The sequence below is a fragment of the Oscarella lobularis genome, chromosome 12 (genome assembly GCF_947507565.1).
Source record: "Oscarella lobularis chromosome 12, ooOscLobu1.1, whole genome shotgun sequence".
Taxonomy (NCBI): Eukaryota; Metazoa; Porifera; class Homoscleromorpha; order Homosclerophorida; family Oscarellidae; genus Oscarella; species Oscarella lobularis.
In genome coordinates this window covers 2,644,323-2,658,934 of record NC_089186.1, presented here as the reverse complement: position 1 = coordinate 2,658,934, position 14,612 = coordinate 2,644,323, and the positions used below count along the sequence as shown (strand labels likewise).

General features: G+C 47.0%; 5 protein-coding genes across 9 annotated transcripts; 3 read left to right on the top strand and 2 right to left on the bottom strand.

Annotated features, from left to right (window-relative positions):
• Positions 1–71: 71 nt before the first annotated feature.
• LOC136194135 (death-associated protein kinase 1-like) lies at positions 72–4,384 on the top strand. The gene is made up of 16 exons (XM_065983184.1): positions 72–261; positions 319–441; positions 489–587; positions 638–742; positions 797–898; positions 952–1,050; positions 1,098–1,202; positions 1,262–1,381; positions 1,432–1,533; positions 1,584–1,688; positions 1,740–1,805; positions 1,853–2,485; positions 2,539–2,733; positions 2,783–3,643; positions 3,692–3,737; positions 3,786–4,384. The coding sequence occupies exons 1-16, from the start codon at positions 148–150 to the stop codon at positions 4,073–4,075; spliced, it is 3,165 nt and encodes a 1,054-aa protein (XP_065839256.1). The 5' UTR covers positions 72–147; the 3' UTR covers positions 4,076–4,384.
• Positions 4,176–6,052, bottom strand: LOC136194138 (PTB domain-containing engulfment adapter protein 1-like). Of its 2 annotated transcripts, none has more exons than XM_065983190.1 (9): positions 5,931–6,052; positions 5,738–5,820; positions 5,525–5,596; positions 5,377–5,475; positions 5,186–5,326; positions 5,026–5,136; positions 4,834–4,938; positions 4,440–4,775; positions 4,176–4,379 (listed from the first exon to the last, which is right to left on the bottom strand). In XM_065983190.1, exons 1-9 carry the CDS (start codon positions 5,965–5,967, stop codon positions 4,320–4,322), a joined length of 1,044 nt encoding a protein of 347 aa, XP_065839262.1. In that variant the 5' UTR covers positions 5,968–6,052; the 3' UTR covers positions 4,176–4,319. The 2 variants fall into 2 exon arrangements, with proteins under 2 accessions (XP_065839262.1, XP_065839261.1); XM_065983189.1 differs by having other exon boundaries at positions 5,880–6,035.
• On the top strand, positions 4,831–12,238 carry LOC136194137 (coiled-coil domain-containing protein 13-like). 3 transcript variants are annotated; one of them, XM_065983187.1, is made up of 15 exons: positions 4,954–9,504; positions 9,551–9,629; positions 9,842–9,885; positions 9,937–9,966; positions 10,017–10,088; positions 10,142–10,238; positions 10,287–10,462; positions 10,513–10,620; positions 10,669–10,773; positions 10,825–10,947; positions 11,101–11,289; positions 11,360–11,487; positions 11,636–11,752; positions 11,806–11,943; positions 12,010–12,238. In XM_065983187.1, exons 3-15 carry the CDS (start codon positions 9,853–9,855, stop codon positions 12,173–12,175), a joined length of 1,482 nt encoding a protein of 493 aa, XP_065839259.1. In that variant the 5' UTR covers positions 4,954–9,504; positions 9,551–9,629; positions 9,842–9,852; the 3' UTR covers positions 12,176–12,238. The 3 variants fall into 3 exon arrangements, with proteins under 3 accessions (XP_065839260.1, XP_065839259.1, XP_065839258.1); XM_065983188.1 differs by lacking the exons at positions 4,954–9,504; positions 9,551–9,629 and adding an exon at positions 4,831–4,947; XM_065983186.1 differs by having other exon boundaries at positions 4,954–9,885.
• Positions 6,092–9,055, bottom strand: LOC136194136 (transcription factor GATA-3-like). Its single transcript, XM_065983185.1, has 5 exons — positions 8,900–9,055; positions 7,800–8,233; positions 7,097–7,747; positions 6,893–7,038; positions 6,092–6,835 (listed from the first exon to the last, which is right to left on the bottom strand). The coding sequence occupies exons 2-5, from the start codon at positions 8,221–8,223 to the stop codon at positions 6,389–6,391; spliced, it is 1,668 nt and encodes a 555-aa protein (XP_065839257.1). The 5' UTR covers positions 8,224–8,233; positions 8,900–9,055; the 3' UTR covers positions 6,092–6,388.
• A 129-nt stretch (positions 12,239–12,367) lies between the features above and the next one.
• LOC136194140 (uncharacterized) lies at positions 12,368–13,755 on the top strand. Of its 2 annotated transcripts, XM_065983192.1 has the most exons (4): positions 12,368–12,515; positions 12,562–12,853; positions 12,929–13,248; positions 13,295–13,755. In XM_065983192.1, exons 2-4 carry the CDS (start codon positions 12,622–12,624, stop codon positions 13,661–13,663), a joined length of 921 nt encoding a protein of 306 aa, XP_065839264.1. In that variant the 5' UTR covers positions 12,368–12,515; positions 12,562–12,621; the 3' UTR covers positions 13,664–13,755. The 2 variants fall into 2 exon arrangements, with proteins under 2 accessions (XP_065839264.1, XP_065839263.1); XM_065983191.1 differs by having other exon boundaries at positions 12,368–12,853.
• Positions 13,756–14,612: the final 857 nt, after the last annotated feature.

Genomic DNA, 14,612 nt, shown 5'->3' with positions numbered 1-14,612 from the left:
CGGTCCTAATCCGGGCATTGGGGACGGGCGGGCTATGTTTGTTTATTACTGCGCATGCACATCATCGAGTAGAGTCTTCGCCGAAAGAAAAGAAAGAAGTCGTGGAACCGCTTGCAAGGCGACGCTGGGAGACTATTGGAGTCAAAAATGACATTATCCGCTTGTTCTACGATCGATCGATTGACGACGATAATCGAGAAGAGAAATGAGGATGAATTGAAGAGTTTTCTTTCTACGGAAAAAGGATTTCGATCTTCGCAGGTATGGAAACGTCGCGTTTTAGATCGCTGCACACCATTGTATTCTCTTTTTCGTTAGTACGAATATCGCTTGTCAGTAATTCACTATGTGGCGGAAAGAGAGTTTGATTCGGCGGAGGAAGCCGATTATTGGCTCACTTACGCTCGAAAGAAGCAACACATTGAAAAGAAATCAGAACAGGTATGAATCCGTTTTGGATTGGTAAATTAATTGATGCGTGGATGCAGAGGGGACTCCGCCCACTTCACTGTGCGTGCAAGTGGGGAAATATTTTTGGCGTTGAATGGCTCGTCACTCACCGTGCAAAGATCAACGTGAAAGACTGGGTATGACTTGGAATTGATTTTATATGGTTTTACTCATCACTCTTTTTTAGTATGGACATAAGCCATATTCTTATGCCTGTGAAAGTTCCGTTGACACAATGAAGAAAATGGTCTATCTTGAAGAACATGGCTACATTTTGTCACCAGATAATATTGTAATAAAATTGATATCAAACCCCTCTCTCGCAGCCATAACTTTTGATTTATAGTTTTGGGCAGCTCAAAATCAATTTTCGTCATATGAAAAAGCAAACAAGATTTTTCATCATCTCGTCAATAAAAGGGGACTTAGTGTCAACGCTACTAATCACGTGATATATGATGTGCTTTTGTTTGCTACATGTGCAATATTTGTAATACATAGGATTGGAACACTCCTCTGCATCATGCCTGCTTGCGTGGAAGAATTTTTGGAGTGAAATGGCTTGTGGAACACAACGCTGATATCAATAGCGTCAACATTGTTAGAAGATTTCACTTGTGATACTTTTATTCCTATTTCATCTTCAGGATGGCATAACGCCTTTTATGTGGGCGTGTCTCAGTTCCGTCAATTGTTCAGCAAAAGTTCGCTACTTGGAGGAAAAAAGAGCAGACTGTCGAGCAAAAGATCACGTGAGATGTCCTTTATTCGCTACAAATTCAATCAACAAATTGCCGTCTTTTTTATTCAGAAAGGGAAGACGGCTTTGTTTTATGCCATCATTGATTACTCAAAGTGTAAAGATGATGTAAAAGATGTTCTTCGATATCTTGTCATTGAGAAGGGCATTGATATCAATTCTGTTGATAAGGTCGCTTTCCTACGATATTTCGCATTTTCGTATGGCAAATCTATTTTTAGGAGGGAAGGACACCCTTATTGGTGTCATGTAAAGAACGCCCTTCTTTCATCGTCATTCAGCAACTAATTGAATTAGGAGCGGATCTTTCTGCCAGAAATAAGGTTAGTTAGAATTCTCATTCCTCACTCATTCTTTATTCAAATCTTTGTAGAACAAACGAAATGCATTGCATATCGCTGCACAGAAGTCAAAAATAGACAGATCAGTTATTGATCTATTGATTAAGAAGGGTTGTGACGTCACGTGTCAAGACAAGGTGACGTATTTCTCTTGTAAATTAGAGAGAATTGATAAACGTAAATTTCAGTACGGAAAGACGCCTCATCAGGTGGCACGTGATGGTGAAACAAGAGCTCTCCTTCGACAGCATTACGTACGTCATCATTTTGATTCAATTCCCGTATAGAATTATTTTAATAGGACGCCGCCCGATTTTCCGTTCTTCAACGAGAAAAAGTTTGTCCAGACTCGATTAAAGTGTGCGTGGTTGGGGACGAAATGGCGGGAAAAACGACGTACGTGAATTCTCTTCTTCAACTCAAGGAAGACCCACCAAAAGATGAAGATCGTACACCCGGGGTTGATATTCATAATTGTGAAAATGAGGAAATTGGCAAAGGATCTTGGTGGGACTTTGGTGCCCAACCCACATTCCACAGCGCACATGGGCTCTTCTTCCGCCAATCAAATACAATGTTCAATCTCATTCTTCCTGTTCAGGGGGAGGAGAAGATGACGTCAGAAATCGTTCTTCGTCTTCTAGAAAAAGGCCGATATTGGTGTGCGTTCTCCAAGGCTTCAATGAGAACGCTTTCGTCTGACGAAAATTCGCTCATTCGCCTCGTCGTCATTTTCAATCTCATTGGTTTCAATGAAGAGACAGGCAGTGAAGTGAGATTTCAGCTGAAAGAAATCGTCGAAGTTCTTCAGAGAGAATTCGGAGACACGTTCAAAATTTCACACGTGATTGAAATGGATTGTAGCAAGAGCCAATCAGATCGCATGAACAACTGCCGTGCAATATTGAAAAAAATTCGCGAAGAAATGCTGGAGGTAAGAACTGAGATTCTTTGGCCATCCTACAATTTCCTTTGTTATATGTACAGACAGCAGAAGGTGTTCCTAAATTGTGCCAGGCCATTGAGAAGTATCTTTCTCTTCCAGATGAGAAGAGAAAGAAACCGTTGGCTTATTTTCTGACCACCGAAGTATTTGAAAAGTGGGTTGCTGAAGAAGTTGGAATCACGTTGAGTGACGACGAGAAAGAAGTGGCCGTTGAATATCTCGACTCGTCCGGAATAGTGAATAATTATCATTTACGCTATGGATTGTGTTTATATAATTTTTTAGATTATTAATCTTGGTCGTCGAATTTGCGTTCGACCCATCTGGCTCTGTCACAACGTCATCGGTCCACTTCTCGCACCGCCCTATTTTGTCATCGCCATGCCAGCCAGAAAATCAGCTATGGCATCAAGGGAAGACATGAAATCGGCTCTGAGAGCATTTGAAAATCATCTCAAGCAAAAAGGTCATCCGTCTCCATTCGTGGCGACAGTTGACGAAGCAATTGAAGTTCTTCTTTACCTCGAACTCTGCATTCCGGTCGAAGGCAAACCTGGAGTGTATCAAATACCTGCTCTTCTTCAAGACTCAATTCCTCGCGACGCTTGGGTTGAAGATGCGAAATTTGACGTGTATCGCGGCCAACGATACGAGTGCGCCCGTTGTGTCGACATCATTTCACCTGCGTCATTCGCTCTCTTTCAATCTCGCTGCTCTCGCATGGACAATACGAGTCATGACGCGTGGAAAAACGGCGTCAAATTGGTGAGAATCGTCGAAGACAAGAAGGTCGAGTGCCTCATTGAATCGGCGATAAAGAAGGAGCACTGTTGCATTGACATTATCCTTCGCTGGTCAAGCAAGATCTCTTCTCATAAAGTAGCCAAAGAGTTCCTATCTGAACTGAAATCGATGGTCACTAGAGCGTGCGATGAACGGAGCCCGGGAGTCATTCTAGACTGGTTCTATTTAGACAGCTCTCATCTCCGACGACTCGACGAAGATCCGGCCATTTACTCGTACAGCGAAGTGGATCAGAAGCTCCGTGACAAAGCTTTTGATCACATCCTGTTTTCAACTCGACCAGAGAAACGCAATGATTCTCGTGTTCGAGATTTGGTCATTATTGAAGAGGTAGCTTCTCAGGTAATTTGATAGCAAGGCTCCTTTTTCTCTGGTTTACTTTTTATGTAGCCCATGATTGCTTCATCAAATCCTGTTGAAATTCCTTGCGATTCTGGTATGCAGTATGTAGAAAATATTATTTCAATAAATAGTCTGTGTTTAGATATCTTTCCCTCTGACCATGAAGTGGTACCGGATGACGTAATGAGATCATGCGCTGCCGTCAAAGGATCAAAATGGGAAGAAATTGGTGTTTTGCTTGGCATTAGCTTAGACAATCTCAAAGAGATTGGGGACTCCACTTCCAGCGTCGTCATTCGCATGTTCAAAGTTCTCAAGTCATGGACCGAACGGGCAAAATCCCCAACAGTAGGTAAGCTTCTCAAGTTGTTTGAGGAGGTGGGCGTCAACCGCAGACTCATAAAAATGAAGTTTGACGAACTGTATGGGTAATATTTGATATTGTTTTCTATGTTCTTACTTTTTATTACTTTTTTATGGACAAACTTGCTTTGGATTATTTGAAAGTAAGGTAGCGTAGAGTGTAGCGCTAGAGGCTAAATTTTATATTGCGTCATCATGAAACGCATGCGTACGCCGACAAGTTAATCAGAAAAGAAAGGGGGGAGGAAAGAAAGGATAAGAGAAACGCGCGGACGAAAAAAATTGAGGTCGTAAACGAAAGGTGGGTAATTTTCTAGGAACTGAATGGGTCCGTGCTGAAGCCTTCTGCCATGGAGAAGTCTTGCACTTCACCCTAAAAAATAAATAAATAAATAAATTTATTGATAAAAGGTAGGCCTTTTCATTTGAATACCTGTAGTTGTTCTAGTTGTTTTTCAATGTCAGAGATCGCTGAGTCGAGGTCTTGCGTTTGTTCGTATTTGACGGCCGCCGCCGCTGACGGAGACGATATAAAGTCCGATTCGTCGAAGCTAAGTAGTGACGCGATTCTCTGTTGATTTGCTGCTTGCTGCTGGGCGGCGCTCTGTTGCGGTGGAGGGGCCGGTCCCAATCCGGGCATTGGGGCCGGCGCTGGAGCGGCGGCTCCAAACGCCGATCCAAAATCAGCAAAATTAGCTTGCGGCTGAGCTTGCGCTGGCTGGGATTGCTGCTGGGGCTGCCACGTTTCGGAGACGGATAATTCTTGCATCTAGAAGACGGATGTACGGGTGCTACTACACGTAATCGGGAGACGACGGTTCCCGTACCTTTTGCTGGAGTGAAAGTGCTTCTACTTGCGTCTTGTCCTTCTGCATCTCTAATTCGGCGATTCTCTTTCGAAGCTGGTCCTTTTCCGACTCAGACTGTTGAACCTGTACAAGGTAAGCGCATTGGGTTAGAAAATAGCGCCCTACACGCATAAAAACGACCCCAAAGCGCATTTAGGGGTCCCTCCATACTTTCATCTCCATACTACTCATCTTCTTCTTCAACTCAACCGAATTCCCACTCGAGAATTGCTTATAAGCCAAATCGAACGCTTGCCCAACAGTCATAGTTATCTCATCAGCCTAAAAATAAAAATGACTAAGGGGGGCCCCCTACGTTTTTGACATGTACCAGTTTATCTGTATCGACGACATAGCACGTGTGTCCTTGACGTTTATCCGAATCTTTGGCGATAAAGGCAAAGATACGATTGTCCTGTTTGTCATCAGCACAATAGGAAACCCGTTTCAAACTGATAGAGTGAAGCAACAACTAAAATTCAAATAAATAGATTAAATAACGATTTTTTTACTGGAGCCTACTTTTGTTTTTGGCTCTTGAATTTTAATGCATTGCCAACTGATTGCCACTTCGACTTTGGGTAGTTTAATGCCCTCCGATTGTTTGATATGAGCAGAGAACTATATCAAGATATAATCTCTTCTCACATATCAAAACCCCCCCTAATACCTTCAGTTTCTTAATCGCCTCTCGAACAATCTCATTCCCCTTATTGCTCTCAACGTCCGTACAGCCGAGAAACTAGACTCACAAAAGCGCTTTAGCTAGAGGCAAAAAACCCAGCCTCTAGCAAAAAACCGCTGGCCATCTAGATTATCTAATCGGTGACCCCTACCCTTGTTCGACTCAGGCTACGCCCCAAACTATAGACTCTTAACTTACTCGACCCGGATAGACAATGTAGCCGCGTAGAAGAGCTTGAGGTGGATGTATCCATTTCTTTTTCGCTGGTCCTCCGGATGACGCTGACCCACGATAGATATAAAGACAATGTGGATATTATCACGTTAGCATGGGGAATTACGTTGGGATTTTGGCTTGACTCCGGTTGCCCACTGAGCGAATGTAAGGTTACCTTTACTGCCGCTCTTTTTGACCTTTTTGTCCGACATTTCGTCAAAAAACGAGGCGGCGGCGTAGACGGCTTACTCGAATGACCCACCCACTTTTGAGTACGAACGCACGTGATCTCGATTGACGGTCGCGTGATGGTGGAATTAATTAAAATCAATAGACTATTTTTAGAAAATTTATTTCAGGTAGAAAAGCTTATATAGAACAGTAGCATTTTCACTAACTGGCGGAATCTAATCTAAGCACTATAGACTAAAATCTAAACTGAGAACTACAAAGAGAAACAGAGAGAGAGACGGTCCCCAATCAAGACAAATAGCAGAATTACAAAAAAAGGAGAGATATAGTCATAAGGCATAATATGTATCAGAATCGGAATTATACAAAAAGCGCGACAAAAACAAAGAGAGACATATTTTTTCTAAAATCTTAAGAGAGAGAGAGTCACGACGATCTCAGTCAAGCGATACAATTCGTCAGAGGCGGCGGTTGTGACTGAAGATTCTCAAACGAAAACACATTCCCATTACCTTGCGATTGCATTCCCCCCGTCCCCGGCGTCCCATTCGTTCGTTGTTGTTGAAAAACGGCGCTCTGCGCGGCGGCGGCGGAAACGGCAGCCGCCGCCGCCGTCGCAGCGGAAAGCGGCGGACTCACGTGACTAACATCCGGGTACGCGCGGGGTAACGGAGGCGGGGGCGTGGTCTTGGTTTTCTTAGAGGACATTTTACGATTGCGCGTTTGTATGCCGTCTTTGCGAAGGGAGAGCGGTCGATTCACTTTGTGGAGTTTGTAGTAGAGACCACACGCGTTGCATACGGGCTCTCCCTTCTCGTTGCGGCGCCACAGAGTCGTTTGCGTGGTCTGACAATTCGAACAGACGACGCCCACGCGTTTAGAATTCGACTATAAATAAATTAATAGGATTAGGATTATCACGTGATTATTCATTCACTGACTGACCATGCGTCGTTTTGGTTTTACGAGCGGACGTTGGGCTCCGTTCATCTTGGAGTACAAACCGCAGGCATTGCATAAATAGCGACCGCCTCCGTCTCGGCGCCAGAGAGGCGTGGACGCCGCACCGCAATTGGAACATTCCCGACTCTCTAAATAGAAGAGATTTGCATAGTACACAGAAAAGCGCGCAATAGGCATAAGGCTAACCTGACGAAGTAACGGAACTATTCGAGAACGAACTCATAGTTGGCGATATAGTCGTAGGATTCACTTGTCTGGCTTTGTTGGCAAGACCCAGCATTCCCTGAGGCCCTCCAATGCCCATAGATGAATTCATAGAGGGATAGGGAAAGAGAGGCGGCGGCGTAGGAAGCGATTGCGTAGACGCATAGTAGGTATCGACAGGGGGCCGATTATTGAAAGGACCGGGCGCGACGGGTGGCGGCGGCGGAGGCAGCTGAGACGGCAGCGGCGCCATTTTCTCCTTCGTAAGTTCCGCGATGAGAGGCGAAGCGCTGATAGGCGGAAAACGAAACACGTTATTCGACGCTGGCGTCTGATTGGCCGACGGCGGTCCGGACGGAGACGTATTATCCTCGTCTCCCGTCGACGTTCTCGGCGACGGAGGCATCCCGCCGTACGATAGAACCCCACTACTACCGTTTCCCGCCGTCGCCGCGCGCAGGGTCCCCGTTGTCGTGGTCGCGGGACTGGGAGTTTGGTGGTGTTGGGATGGCGTAGTTGGCGTAACGAGACCCCCCGTGCCGACGCCGCTGCTACACCACGGCGACATTTGATGCTGAATTGGCATCGATGTCGTCGTAGTCGTCGCCGGAAGCGGAGAAGGCGATCGCTGCACTAAAACGAACAAAAAAATCGAAATTAAAACTAGAGTGTATACGAAACTTACTCGGTGTTTGCGTCGCGCCCGCTGTTAGCCATGGCGTGTAGATTTGAGGTTGGCGTTCTGCTGAATAGGTAGGAAATGCGGGCTGTGGTGGAGGTGGCGTGTAGGAATACGCCGTTTGAGGAGCGAAAGGCGAAGCCGCGTTTAGAGTGGGTCCCCCCCGATTGAATGACGGTAGAGGCGACCACGTCGATCGTTCGACGACCGAATCGTATTGCTGCGGCGTTTGATGATGCTGTAGGGAATCGAGAGCGAGCGCTTTAGCTCCATCGTCATAGAAAGGGGCTCCTCCTCCTCCTCCTCCTCCAGCGGAGACGCGACGTTGAGGCGAAGCGTAGAGACAGCAGCTACGTGTTATGCCACTTTCGTCCATCGCGAAAGCCGGGTGCATCCACGCACGATTATTCGTCGCGACGGGAGATTCCATTTTAAAAAATCTGCAAGGGTTTTTTTTTCGATTACAATCGAATGATCGATCTCGCGCGTGGGTTGGAGAAGAGAACGAGGCGGGAAATGTCTAAGACAGCACGCGGCGAGCCACGGGGCGAGTAGCGATAGATTGGGATCCTATCGATGGACTGGCAGCTGTGCGTGTGCGCGAATGAGTCTGTCGAACCGCGACCACATCCCAGATTCCCCACAGTTGCCTCGCGCCCGCGCCGCCGCCTCGAGGACCTCTCTCGGTTTCGAAATGCTAGAGGGCGCACTTCCATTCCGGGGTGTGGATAACGAGGTGACTTCGATGAAAAAGGGGGGATACAGAGGGTAGGAGGGGGGCACCCTGAGTATCGATCGATGTAAAGAGACAACGTGTTTGTGTGCGCGAGATAGATAAGAGAAGAGCGGGTCCGCCCTTGCGGAAGAGAGGAAACGTCGCCCAAGCGTATCGTCTCTCTATAGACTATTTTTCTCTCTCTGTATGACTCTATTCAAAAAACGCGATCCGGCGATCGTTTAGATGTACGAGTAAAAAAGGAAAGAGAGGCTTTATCACTCGCGGCGCTAATTACGCATCTGATAAACAAGCGGGGATGCGCGGGGCCGGGCAGCTTTGCAAGCGCACGGGGCCGAGATAAAATATGAGTTTTGCGCGAGAGACTGACCTGTTTTGCAATCAAAAAACGTGCGACGCGACGCGACGGCGAGGTGAGGAGGAGACGCGACGGAAAGACGGCAGCCTTGCAAGGCAAACAACGCACGTTTGCGAACGAATTATCGCGAGCGCCGACCTGGCGAGAAATGGACAGCTCGTGGCGCCAGAATGTCCAATTGCATTAATTGGACAATGATTGGAACGCCTCCACTGTCGCGATAACGGACCAATTGACGAGCAAAGGGCAACAAACGCTCGACTCTCATTTGCCAGTCGACGTTGATTGAATTAAATAAGGCGTAGGCGCGACGAGGCATTTGACCGGTAGTTGGCGCGAGGGCGGGGCCCTGTCGCCTTGTTATGGGGTCAGAGTATGAGGGGATTCGTTTTTCGGCCTTCTTTTGCGCGTTGGTGTCGCGCAGCGTATGCATTCGACGATATTTCGACTTCTGCGAAGTCGTTTCCCGTTACGCTTCCTGGTCACGGCGTTTCCTAATGGAAATGTCGCGGGGGTGTTCCCTAAACCGCAGACCCCAACAGATGCCCAGCTGCGTTCGAGTACAAAGGGCCTAGCGTTTAGTTTGGACCTGTTTTTTGAACGGGGGCTTTAGTAAAGTGCGTCTTTGCATGTTTGTCCTCTCTACGCCTAAGTTTTCTGTAGGGGCAACTTCCGCCTTAGCATGATAACAGTGAGATGCGGATGTGCGATATGGGATACCATCGAACAAGGAGTCGACTTTGTGTGTGACGACTCGTAGTAATAATGCACCGGCTCCTTATCTAATCTCTCGCGCATACGCGCGCCGCTGTTTTGCCACACGCGACAAACACCCGCAGATCTCAGATCTACGCAACATTGCGCGGACTACGCACTGGGTCCCCTTAGCAACTTAGCGTGCGCGCATTCGAAATTGCCCAACTCGCTTTTTCGACGCTCAGCCGCCGTCTTTAGCCTTTGCGTAGATGAAACTCGCTGAAGATCACCTCGATCTCCAGGTAGGACAAAGGGCGTCACCGTAGTGGCGATTTTACCCTCAATTCTCGAAGACTCAACGCGGAGTCGGTCGAACGAACGAAGTAATCGACTTCCTACGCTTTCCACAGCTTCTATATCCGAATCCCAACAGGCTAAACTCAAGGAGAAGGTCGTAGTGAGCTCAGAAGTAGTAGAACGGCCCGATCTCATAGCAAAAATCAAGGTTTTTATATCAACGATATCTTTTTACGTTTATTGACTCAATCGACGTTTCAGACTCTTGAGACCGATAATCGAACGCTAAGAGAACGCCTCGACGCAAACGAACGCGAAACGAAAAAATGGAAAAATGATAAAGCCGAATTATTAGGAGGTGAGATGTGGCAACTCTTAATTAATAATAATTAAATATTATTTTTAGCTGGACTGTACGGTGAAAATGCCACGACAAGAATAGTACAGTTGTCTAAGAAAAACAGAGAATTGACAGCGGAATTGGAGTCAGAAAAATCATCAATTTCTCAATTAAAACGCAAGATAAAAGAACTAGAATCAGCGGCTGCAACAAAGAAACCAAATCCAGTGGAACCAGACCAAGTCAGTTGTCATAGTTACCTTAGATCATATTGAAAAAAACGTTCCCTTAGTTTGAGTGTGATAAATTGAGAGATGAGTTGAAACATAGTCAAGCTAAACTTAGAGATCTTCGTACATTGTGTCAACAATGCAAACGGGACCTAAAAACGTATCAGACTGTAAGTTGACACTTTGTAGCAAAATGTATCTAATTGAATTTTTGGAAGATTTTAGCTAGGGAGGTTGGAGAGGGTATCAATGTTAGTGAGTTGCTAAGGAAACCGTCGTCATGGCGAGGGCGTTCACAACAGATTCAAGCACTCCAACAAAAAGTAAAATTTGAATTAATAAAAATGTATATTAGAAGGAAATTTAACCCCCAGGTTCAGCAACTTCAAGTCGAACTCAAAAAAGAGAATTCAAGTACTAGAAGTCACGTGCCAACGCCGCAAAGCGCGGAAATCAAAATTCGAGATATCGAAATAAGGAGAAAAGAAACGCATCAGGTCAGTAGAATCAAACATACCCGTTATTTATACGTTCCTAAAAAAATACGCACGACATACTTTGAATGCATTGCGCGCCTCAATTAGTTGCAAAAGCGCAACGAACGTCAAACGATTCAAGATGCTTCCCTAATTACGATATCTCTCCGCAAGGAATTGAAACGCGAGCTCGATCAACTAAAGGCGGAACGCGACGAACGCGCGCGCCAATGCACCGCGCTAAAAGTACGCAACAAAACCCTAAGCGAAGAACTGAAGACCTCCAAGACCCAACTCGCCTTTCTCATCGATAAAACTCGACACGATGACGAATTGATCGAACGTCTCTCCTCATCGAAGAAGGTAATGAATGATAGCATACAACGTCAGGTGCAATAAACGGAGATTATTATTATTAAAAAAATAATTATAGGTGGTGGAATCGTCGTCGGGGATCGTTCGCGATTTGACTCGTCAGGTGGAACATCTTAAGTCGAAACTCGCCTATCAATCACCTCGATCTGCTCCAGCAGTTGCTCGACCGAAGAGTTCAAATCCAAGGTATAATATCACCCTAAGGGAATCCTGTATATTAGACCCCACGCACACTGAACGCACATGAGCCCACGTGTAGTATGAGAGCCTAGCTGCTGCATACGTGCATACTAATCACCTCATGCACCCTCATTCTTATTTTTTTTTAATTTAGTCTATGTGCTACTTGTCTATCGAATGATATTGCGGTGGAAGAGCAGACGGCTCTGCGTCGAGTGGCGGAAATCGAACGCGATCGTCTAAGCGAGCTCGTATCCGTTCTTCGACGAGAGTAGGTCCCCTAGAAAGAAAACAAGAAAAGTAAATACATACGCGCACGTACAGCGTTCGCGACGCTCGCGATCAATGCGCCGAGACGGAGAGACAGCTGCGCGCCGAACGACGGGAATCTGCCACTGCGACTCCACGACAACGTCGGCGAAGAAACAGCGACACCGATCGTTTAGATAACCTAGAAGTGCGGTAAGAAGAGTCTTTTTAGCAAATGAAAGGATGTCGTATGCATAATGACTTTTGTCTTCGATGTAGACTGGAGAGCGTTTTGTTGGAGAACGCGGCGCTGCGACGCGCGCGGCACGACGCCGACGATTTGCGTGACCACGACCTCAAGGTATACGGCGATCTGGCTCGTCAGACGCGCGAGGTCTTCCTTGGAGCGATTAAACGCGTGAAAGCGAGCGCGAAATCAAATTAGATACAGGAGGGATTGAACTAACAGAGCCCCTTGGATAGACAATAAACCAATCAATGCACAGAGGTGTAGAGTCTAGGAGTCCTCTATCCCCCACTTTTCTTTTTAGCTCTCGAACTTTTGTCGATTGTTATCTGCATTCTTTGGTCACGTGGCGATCGTGCTTCTCCTCACCTCAAATCCAACGATTCCTTATCCAAGTCCGAGACTCCTAATCAAACGCTTTTCGACTCTATTTTCGTCGCGATTGTGGCGCGTCAAGTGGTCAGGGGGAGCCTGGGGGTCCTCGTCTTTCAATCACGTGTCCCTCCTCTCAGTTCCGATCGATCGTGTGGCGAATTATGTAAACACACATTCCGTTTTTGTTCGAAGCGATCGCGTTCCTTTAGCATTTGCCTTCGAACGCCCCATCCGATTGCTTCCCAAACCCCGACGGCTCTCCGGAGGCGATGTTACGCTCCCTTTCGCTCGCGCTACTCCTCCTAACGCCAATCGTCGACGCGGCGTCGTGTCTCACCACCGCTTTCGTGCTAAATCTCTACCCCAGTTGGAAATACCGTGCCCAGGTCGTCTTCTCCGGGCACCGATTCGCCGCTCTAAGCTACGGCGATCACGCAATCGCACTATTCCGCGTCGACATGAACGACAGCGTCCAAGTGGCGCTCGTAAATAAAAACGGAGGTAGGGCGCGCCACCCGCGACGCGCGCGCGCGCGCGCGCGCGCTTCACACTCTCAACTCTTTTTTCTTTTTCTAGCTGTTATCGCCGGTCCCGACGTTCGAAACGTCACGAGCAAATTCCCAAGGCCTCTACCGGCGAAATGTCGAAGCGTTCTCATTGCCGATCCCACGGAATCGGCAGACGGAATCGACTTTTTGTTCCACGTCGAAAACGTCGACTCGACCCTAAGTCAAAACAACTCCTATTATATTCTCTATAACGCACTCCAGTCGTCCGATGCGATCGACGTCTTCATCTACGGTCTATCGCCGCCACACAGGTTCATGTATTTAGGTCATTGCATTCGTCCTAGAGGTGTAAAAGCCTACGTCACTCCGGGAAGATACGAAATCAAAGTACGAGTATTCAAAACAATTGATTTTTCTATGTGCAATTGTTCAGGTTTTCGCCTGCGGTCTCGTACGCAACGAGAGTGACTATCATCGACTCCAGCCCCTCATCGATCCCATCGTAGTCGATTTGGAGCAACAGGGCGAATATTATATGGCAGTGCATGGGAAATTTAATTCGAAAAATTATCCCCCTTCGTTTACCGTTATTCCGTCGACGGCGATCGTGGCGGCAACGCCGTCGACGTCATCGAAGCCATCAATCGAGACTTCAATACATAGTACTGCTCATATTGAGTCTACGACTTTGGCTTCGACTACTTTTGCTCCTTCATCTCCTTCAGGGGCTCGAGTTCCTAAGTTAACGGTCTGGTGGTTTTTTCTCATTGTCTTTTGCACGTTTTTAGTCGATTATGCCTAAGTGGAAATGCATTACTCTAATTGCTCGTCGTGGAAGGGCTTCTAGTTTTTTCTTTTGTAAATATTTTGTTAATTATAAAACCGGAAATAGGGGCGGTAAAAGGTGTTTGTGGAATTTGTGTCCATCTGGTTGTCGCGACGCGCGTTTCCAGCGAATATTCAACGGGGTTGTGGTTTTCGTTGACGTTCGTGGTCCACCTGACATTGTTTGTCGGTTTCCGCTTGCGACGGGACTTCGAAGAGATCGCGTTTCTTCGCGGAGACGAAACGGCCGCTTATCGACGCGAATGCGACGTTCTGTCGTCTCGAATCGGTGCCTCGACACGCGGAAATGACGCTGAGACGACGAACAACGGCGTATCGGCGACGATCGACTCGAAATTGCGAAGAATTCTCACGGTCACGTGGATGAACGCGCGCACAGTAAGATCGATTCGCGAAAAACATTTATTCGAGCAAATCTACGAGCTAAACTAACGAGAAAACGTGCACCTGAATAAATAGATATTGAATTCGTCCCGTTCTTCGCGCTCTATCTTCGTTTTCCATCTGCACGAGTTTTCGCCTAGAAAAAAAAGAGATTAGCTACTGTAAATCAATCGGTGTACGTACCTTTTTGTTGCGTCCGTATTCGCGCTACCCAGGCTACACCACGGGGAGGTTCGGACGCGTCGTAGCCCAGGTGAGTCTCGCAAAGCGAAGACCCCCTTCCAAAAACTTTCGGGCGAGTTGCGGGTCCTCGGCCATTCCATTCAGTACCCACCTGGATGAGGATCGGCCCCTAATACCGAAACCCCGGTGCGCTGGTACCAAAGCCTTCGCTATGTCTTCCTGGGAAGAAGCGGGCCTTGTGGAATGGAGAGAGGCTGACTGCTGTTTGTAGAGGTTGACAATGAAGACAGTGCAATGGCGGAATCGAAGGCTCCTGGGCTGGATCATCGTTGGTCTAA

Bases quoted from the DNA above. Each gene is read 5' to 3' on its own strand.
- LOC136194135 (XM_065983184.1), top strand. From the start codon at position 148: ATGACATTATCCGCTTGTTCTACGATCGATCGATTGACGACGATAATC. The intron at 1,382-1,431 runs GTCGCTTTCCTA...ATCTATTTTTAG, and splicing joins ATATCAATTCTGTTGATAAG to GAGGGAAGGACACCCTTATT. The intron at 2,486-2,538 runs GTAAGAACTGAG...TTATATGTACAG, and splicing joins TTCGCGAAGAAATGCTGGAG to ACAGCAGAAGGTGTTCCTAA.
- LOC136194138 (XM_065983189.1), bottom strand. From the start codon at position 5,967: ATGTCGGACAAAAAGGTCAAAAAGAGCGGCAGTAAAGGTAACCTTACA. The intron at 5,821-5,879 runs GTAATTCCCCAT...ATCGTGGGTCAG, and splicing joins AGTCAAGCCAAAATCCCAAC to CGTCATCCGGAGGACCAGCG. The intron at 4,380-4,439 runs GTATTCAAATGA...TTTATTTTTTAG, and splicing joins AACAACTAGAACAACTACAG to GGTGAAGTGCAAGACTTCTC.
- LOC136194136 (XM_065983185.1), bottom strand. From the start codon at position 8,223: ATGGAATCTCCCGTCGCGACGAATAATCGTGCGTGGATGCACCCGGCT. The intron at 7,748-7,799 runs GTAAGTTTCGTA...TGTTCGTTTTAG, and splicing joins GGGCGCGACGCAAACACCGA to TGCAGCGATCGCCTTCTCCG. The intron at 6,836-6,892 runs GTCAGTCAGTGA...ATTTATTTATAG, and splicing joins TAAAACCAAAACGACGCATG to TCGAATTCTAAACGCGTGGG.
- LOC136194137 (XM_065983188.1), top strand. From the start codon at position 9,853: ATGAAACTCGCTGAAGATCACCTCGATCTCCAG. The intron at 9,967-10,016 runs GTAATCGACTTC...GAATCCCAACAG, and splicing joins GAGTCGGTCGAACGAACGAA to GCTAAACTCAAGGAGAAGGT. The intron at 10,621-10,668 runs GTAAGTTGACAC...AATTTTTGGAAG, and splicing joins ACCTAAAAACGTATCAGACT to ATTTTAGCTAGGGAGGTTGG.
- LOC136194140 (XM_065983192.1), top strand. From the start codon at position 12,622: ATGTTACGCTCCCTTTCGCTCGCGCTACTCCTCCTAACGCCAATCGTC. The intron at 12,854-12,928 runs GTAGGGCGCGCC...TTCTTTTTCTAG, and splicing joins GCTCGTAAATAAAAACGGAG to CTGTTATCGCCGGTCCCGAC. The intron at 13,249-13,294 runs GTACGAGTATTC...GCAATTGTTCAG, and splicing joins CGGGAAGATACGAAATCAAA to GTTTTCGCCTGCGGTCTCGT.